Genomic DNA, 7,735 nt, shown 5'->3' with positions numbered 1-7,735 from the left:
GACCCAAAATGTAATTAAAAGATTCTGGGAAAGCAGACGTATAAATATATTATATATACATATATTATATATATTATATTATATATAGATATAATCACACCTTTATATACAGTTGTATATTCATAATTACACATCTACAAATAATTATATATATATTCATATATATACATACATATATATATATATATACATACATATATATATATACATAATTACATATGTATATATAAATATAATATAATTACAGCACTACACACAGTTGTATATAATTGTGTGTGTACACATATATATTTATACATATTTATATCTTAAATCTATATATAAACGTATTCAGTTTACATTTCGATTGCTTGTTCTTCGGCCTAAATCATGGCATCGGCTCCAGTTTCGTCGAAGCCCTCAACAGAAACTAATTGCGTTGCTCCAGCTGACAAAGAAGAATCGACGGCATCAGACAAAGAAAGGGAACGAGATCAATCGCAAAACACAGATCCCAATGAAAAGCATCAAGTTAGTAAAATATATATATATATATATTTATTACCTCTTTCAGTAACACCTTAAAAGTTCAGCTTAAAAGAAATCTAAGAGCAAACAAACATAATAAATAAATAAAAAAGGCGGCTAAATTCTTCGGACTTAAAACAGGTTTAGAGCTGTTAAATAAGAATATTTTTTTATGTTGAAATATATTTTGTTAAAATTATTAATTAAAAATTACGAAACATTAAAAGGAAATAATAAGGAGACTTAAAGGAGATGGGGGGAAAAGAGTAAAAAGTTTTCTGTTGCTTTTTTCAATCTTTCAAAAAAATAAATTAAGTTGCTTAAAGGATTATTTATTATTGGAAAATTGTATAAAAAATTCTAAATTATATTATTATTAATTTTTTTTTTTGAGAACTCCACATCTCAGGTTTTCTACATCAAACTTCGTCCTTCGTTCACGATTTTCGTCCTCACGTATTTCACAAAGCATTTATTAAAAACAGATGTTTTAGTAATTTTTCAAGTTTTATGACATCAAGCCTTATAAAAGTAGTATATACACATCGCAAAATTTTTAGAAATGTAACCAGATTAACGCCCCATGCTTGTATGGTTGGTTTATACGGCATACCTATACAAATGTGCCCCTTTCATCAACTTTATAATTGGAATTTACACAACCTGAGGCATATTTGTAGAAAATTTAATTTTAAAATATCCATTTTTATGAAAGTTCTGAAGAATCAAAGTCGGGGGCGGGGATACATTTGTGTCGTTATGTCGTTTGTACATAAATTTTTAAAATTGAAAGTATAAATAAGAAAGAAAAGAAACTATTATGGGCAAAACTAATACACGGTCAGTCAGTCGCCTTTTTTAGAAATACCAGTTAAATCTTCTTCGTATTTCACTATTTTTAAATTAAGGGATCGATTAGGTACCGGACGAGGATTCTGGATTCTTTTTCCTGTTTTTTTTTAACTTAATTTTTGAGAGCAGTCGGGTTCATTTTTAGTGTTCTTGTTTGTGAGAGCAGTTGGGTTTAATTCAGATCTCATTTTAAAAATCATCTCTGGCTAATCATTGAGAGGACATTGGTGTTGCCCTGACGGAAGTTTGCGCTCTCTAAGCACTCTTGTTATTATTATTAAGGTGGCAAACCGGCAGAATTGTTAGCAAGTGGTGCAAAATAGTTGGCACCATTTTTTCCGATTCTTTGCATTTTAAGTTCAAATTCCACCGAGGTTGACTTTGCCTTTAATCCTTTCGGAGTCAATAAACTATTATTATTATTATTATTATTATTATTATTATTATTATTATTATTATTATTATTAAGAAGAAGAAGAAGAAGGTGATGAATTGGCAGAATCATTAGCACGACAGGTAAAATGCTTCATGGCATTTCGTCTGTCCTTACATTCTGAGTTCAAATTCAGCTGAGATCGACTTTGCCTTTCATCCTTTCGGGGCCCAAAAACTAAGTACCAGTTACACACTGAGGTCGATGCATTCGACTGGCCCCTTTCCCCAAATTTCAGACCTTGTGCCTATAGTAGAAAGGATTACTATTATTATTATTATTATTATTATTATTATTATTATTATTGTTACTTCCACCTTAGCGAAGGCAGAGGTATTGTTTCCAGCTGTGTTTGCTTGTTTGTCTGCGGACAAGATATCTCAAGAACCACTGTATGGAATCTGGTGAAACTTTTAGGGATGTTTGTCCCTGTGACTGGCATGAACTGATTAGATTTTGGGATTGATCCGGTACCGGACAAGAATTCTGGATTACTTTTCTGTTTTTTTTACTTAATTTTTGAAAGCAGTTGGGTTCATTTTTAGTATTCTCCTTTGTGAGAGCAGTCGAGTTTTTTCCAGATATTCTCATTTTAAAAATCATCTCTGGCTAATTGTTGAGAGGACGTTGGTGTTGCCTTGGTGGAGGTCTGCGCTCTCTGAGTGCTTTTATTATTATTATTATTATTACTATTTTTATTATTTTTTTTTTCCCCGATATTTCAGAAAAGCAGATCAAAACAAGCTGATTTGACATTTCCTGATCATGTGTACAAAAGGCTGTCTCGGATCAATGGGGCTATAAACAAAATGACTAAGTCTGAGCTTCTAAAGAAGGTGCATGACTTACAATTGGACTCTAGGTAAGTTGAAAGTTACAGGATACAAAGGAATGGGTATTTGCTGTTGATTTTTGCCCTTCTAAGTTGGTGAGCTGGCAGAATCGTTAGCACACCTGGTAAAACAGGTACCAGCTTATTATGTCCTTGGGTTCTGGATATAAACTACACTGTAACCATGTTATAACACCACACAAACTAAATCAGAAACAGACACATAACACACTTATATCTCTTCTCAACGACTTCTACGACTGCCTTCACAAATGCAACTGCACACTCCACACTGTATGTCGCATAGTCAGTATGCACGTGCCTTTATAAGGTTTAGGACAGTTCACTTGCTATCCCACCGGGGTGTCAGGATTTCACTGCAACACAGTTGAACAACAGGGTTGATATAATTGACTTACTACCTAATCTGAAATTACTGGCCTTGTGCTTAAATAGAAGCTCCTAGATTGAACCCATGTTTACATATCTAGGAATAAGACAATCAAAACATAGTGTTGATATATAAGATAAAGTTCCTTCTGGGTAACTAGCCCTTTGAGTCTTAGACTCAGAAGGCCAGTTTCCTGGATTCTGTGATGTATATATTCTCCTGGACAAGACACAGGTCCATCACAGGAATACTCATTTATGCCAGCTGAGTGGACTGGGGCAATGTGAAATGGAGTGTTTTGCTCAAGAACACAACATGTCACCCAGTTCTGGAATTGAAACCACAATCTTGCGATCATAAGTCCCACGCCCTAATTGCTAAGCCACGCACCTCCACAGTGTAGATATAAATACTGTAAATATACACTCTAAAGATGTGGTTAAATAGTTTAGTTTCAATATTTATAAATAGAAGATTGACCTTCAAGAGCCCTGTGCTGGGGCCACATGGAAAGTACTTGTGGCAGTGTTATGTAAAAGTGCCTGTGTGGTGTCTTATAAAAGCATCCATGAGGTGCCACTTAAGAGCACCCGGTGCAGTGCCACGTAAAAGCACCCAGGACACTCTGTAAAGTGGTTGGTGTTAGGAAGAGTATCCAGCCGTAGAAGCCATACCAAATCAGACTGGAGCCTGGTGCAGCTCCCCAGCTTGCCAGTTTTGGTCAAACTGCCCAACCTATGCCAGCATGGACAACAAATGTTAAATAATGATGATGATGATAAATATCATTTTTTAAAAAATGGTTTTGACTCATACAGAATGCAGTATTGCTCTAATATAGAAAAAAGACCTAATATTTATATCTTACAGCAAGTGACAATCATGTAGGGTGGGCTTGAATATCCTACCATCATAACACCACATTCCATTACTATTCCTGTAGTGTGGCTAACAAATCAGAGGGGTTTCATGTGTTTTCTTTTCTTGTTCCAGAGGCAATAAGGGTGTGTTACAGAAACGTTTGAAGATGTACTACAAGAAGCACCGGTTACGGGCAGTCAACAGCAGTTTGGTGAAAGAAACTGGTTTTGAGTTTCTACTAGTCATTGACTTTGAGGCTACCTGTACACCCTACAATGTCAACTTCCAACATGAAATCATTGAGTTTCCCATCATCCTTATTGATGTGCAGCAGAAGAAGATAGTAAGTAATAGTCTAGACTCTCTCTCTCTCCATCCATCTATATATATATATATATATATATATACACAAACCATATATACTCGGCTATAAGTCGCACATTTTTTTCCCTGAAATGTTCACCTAAAGTTGGGGGTGTGATTTATAAGCGCATCCTATAAAATAATCTTCACTGCGATTTATAGTCAGGTCAGTGATAAAATTCCCAGTTCGAACCTTGTAAGTAGGGGTTGCATCTTATAGGTGAGGGCGTTTTATAGTCGAGTATCTGTGTGTGTAGTTTTTAAAAATTTTTCATGACATTCATCTCAAATTACATATCTGATACTTATTGTCTTTGCTTTCTTGTTTCAGGTTGATAAATTCCATGCTTACTGTAAACCCACAATGAATCCACAGCTTACAAAGTTTTGTATAGAATTAACAGGTATTACCCAGGTGAGAATATTATTATTACTATTATTATTATTATTATTATTATTATTATTATTATTATTATTATTATTAAAGCAGATGCCTTGTGGCATTTCTTCCAACTTCACATTCTGAGTTCAAATGCCACTGAGGTTGACTTGGCTTCTCATTCTTTTGGGGTTTGATAAAATAAATACCAGTTGCACACTGGGGTTGATGGAATCAACTTACCTCCTCCTCCAAAACTGCTGGCCTTGAATTTGAAATTTGAAACTATTAAACTCTGCCAAATCAGATTGGAGCCTGGTGTTGCCATCCGGTTTCACCAGTCCTCAGTCAAATCGTCCAACTCATGCTAACACGGAAAGCAGACGTTAAACAATGATGATGATGATGGTGATGGTGATGATGATGATTATTATTATTATTATTATTATTATTATTACTGTAGGCATTTCCTATGATAGTTTGTCTCATATATGTACAAACGATACAAATAAATCTTGTGTAACATGTGACAAAATTGCATGTGAAATACATGCTAAAAAAAAAATCAATGAGCAATGGGTTTTATGAAATACAGGGTGTCCACAAAGTCTGGGTACATGGGGATTAAGACATACTTTAAGAAATTATTATTTCTTATATCTAATTGTTTATCTTATGATTTTATTTATTCCATGTACCCAGTCTTTGTGGACACCCTGTAGAACGGTATTTTTAAGTGTATTCACTTTATTTTCTATGAAACATAACTGTAATTTCAAATGAATTTTATGTGTGGCCATTATTGTTTCAGGAAACTGTCAACAATGCACAAACATTTCCTGCGGTTATGTCGCAAGCTCTACAATGGCTTTTATCAAAAGGTTTGCTGACCTCTGTCTTAAACAGTTCACATCGAAGAAATAAATTTGCTATTGTGACTGATGGGTAAGGAAATGCCTGTTTGATAATTTAATCGTTTCACATTTAAACCTGTCATATCCACCCGAAATATTCTACCTGTTTTATGTTCAAACTGGCCTTGCCAGATCTAGCTTCTCTCACTTACCCTACAATGTCATTCTAAAAATAAACTATCACTTCATTGAAATCTCAAAGCTACGAAATAATGCATGATTAGTTCAAAACGATCTGAATAAATAAGCATCACATTTGACTGAGTAATCTGAATGCCAAAGGGTTAAAAACAAAAAACAATAATCCATATGTTTGTGTGGATAAGGGGTTGGTTTATGGACCTCATTGTCATTGTACAGCAGCAATTGTTTAATCATAAGAAGGGAAGTACCTTTGATCCCTTTTCAAGGAACTGGTGAGACAAAGGGAAGAAGTTATCCTTAGCTAGGAAACTTGACTCAAATGGTTTTAGCAGAGAGGGTGGGGGTTGGGGCTGGGGACATGCACACACCAGGTGTTAGCATTCGACTAAAAGATGGATTAAATTAACCACTAAGAACAAGAATAATTCTTTTAGCAGGCTTCCACACAGTTTCCTTCAACCAAATTTCACTCACAAGGCTTTGGGTTGACCTGTTACAATATATATATATATATATACATGCCATCAGATAAGATACATTATCATGAGTGAGTATCAAACATGGCAGTGTTTTTGCATAAGAAAAAAAAGAAAGATATCGTGTGTGTGTGTGTGTGTGTGTGCACTTGCTTTCATTTCCATTCTATCTGTATGCGTATGTACATGCAAACTTGTGATGGTGATTCCAGCTCGTATTAATGTATTTTTCCATTATATTTTTCAGACCCTGGGACATGGGACGTTTTCTTTATTACCAGTGCCAGTACAGTGGGGTGCAGTTTCCACGATGGGCCCGTCGCTGGATCAACATACGGCGGCGCTACGAGAGTTTCTACAGTTGCAAGAAAGTAGGTGGTCTGAAAGGCATGCTGGAAATGTTGGGGATGTCTTTCGAAGGCCAGCTGCACTGCGGACTTGATGATGCATACAACATTGCCAGGATTGCATTACGGCTGATGGCGGACGGATGCTGTTTGAAGATAAACGAATATCTCAATGCACCAATTGTGGATGTTTCATCATCATCATCAACAGCAGCAGCAGAAGGATCGACTTCAGTATCTGCTGCACAAAGCAATTCGGAAGACAGCGATTCCTCTGATGACAACACCAATGGCAAAATAAAATCAGTCACAGTTTCAGCCAGAAAGATTTCAGCACTGTCTCACTCGGTCGACACCGATGTCGCGAAAGAAATGAGCAAACTAAGTGTTGACTAACCCTTAGCTTTATGGTTCTTCCACCTCGATGAAGACATATTGGGAATTGTCTTTTTGTCATCGACTGTGATTCGCACTTCTCAGATTCTGTGATTTCAAAAGATTGTCTTTCAATTTGGTGTCTCAACAATCAAGGCCAAGTTGTTTCCAACCATTTTTGGAAGAAACTTTAAAGACTTGAATTGCATACATTAAATTCTTTTTTATTTATATTCATTGCTGGTTTTGTTTAATTTTTTTAAAAATTCTATTTTAATTTCTTCTAATTTTTCTTCTAATTATTATTGGACAACTGGATAAAGTAGTTCTAGCCATTTAAGCATAGCAACGGAAGTTTATGGGGCAGTTGCTAGCACGGGGGCCATCCATCTGTTCTGTTTGGAGAGAATGTAGGAATTCATAGAAATAGTATTCAAACTTGCGTTGGATCAAGTAAAACTGATTAGAGGAGGTGAAAGGATGAAATCAAGGGATATGGGTTAATAATTAGTTTGATTCAACCATTGCAAGGAAACCGTTTGCTGTCAGGTGAAGCTTCGACAGCGAATAGTACAAACATTTGAGCTATTACTCATGTTTCTGTTGCATTTGGAGGATTTGCGGATTGAGAAAGTTGTACCCTACACCAAACTGTGGAACTATGTAGCATGAAATGGTGCACGAAAGCGAATTATCCTGTGTCTGCACCAGACTCAGGATAATTCGCTATTTTGATGGTTTCATGCTTACCTCTTAACAGAGTTAACTCCCTTGAGTGCATGGTCTAAGGGAAATAACTCCAGAACTCTAGTCATTTTTAAATAGTTATTACTCAAAATGAACGCGAACGTGTTCGGAGTT

At 35.6% G+C, this 7,735-nt stretch overlaps 1 protein-coding gene across 1 annotated transcript; it reads left to right on the top strand.

Annotated features, from left to right (window-relative positions):
* The first annotated feature begins 210 nt into the window (after positions 1-210).
* On the top strand, positions 211-7,111 carry LOC106878572 (3'-5' exoribonuclease 1). Its single transcript, XM_089362993.1, has 6 exons — positions 211-510; positions 2,518-2,654; positions 4,009-4,219; positions 4,571-4,654; positions 5,430-5,563; positions 6,400-7,111. The coding sequence occupies exons 1-6, from the start codon at positions 370-372 to the stop codon at positions 6,893-6,895; spliced, it is 1,203 nt and encodes a 400-aa protein (XP_089219119.1). The 5' UTR covers positions 211-369; the 3' UTR covers positions 6,896-7,111.
* The last annotated feature ends 624 nt before the right edge of the window (positions 7,112-7,735 follow it).

This window comes from Octopus bimaculoides, chromosome 14 (genome assembly GCF_046866305.1).
Source record: "Octopus bimaculoides isolate indiv1 chromosome 14, ASM4686630v1, whole genome shotgun sequence".
NCBI classification, from domain to species: domain Eukaryota; kingdom Metazoa; phylum Mollusca; class Cephalopoda; order Octopoda; family Octopodidae; genus Octopus; species Octopus bimaculoides.
Note: the sequence above shows the minus strand (reverse complement) of the source record. Positions and strands in the feature narration are given on the sequence as shown.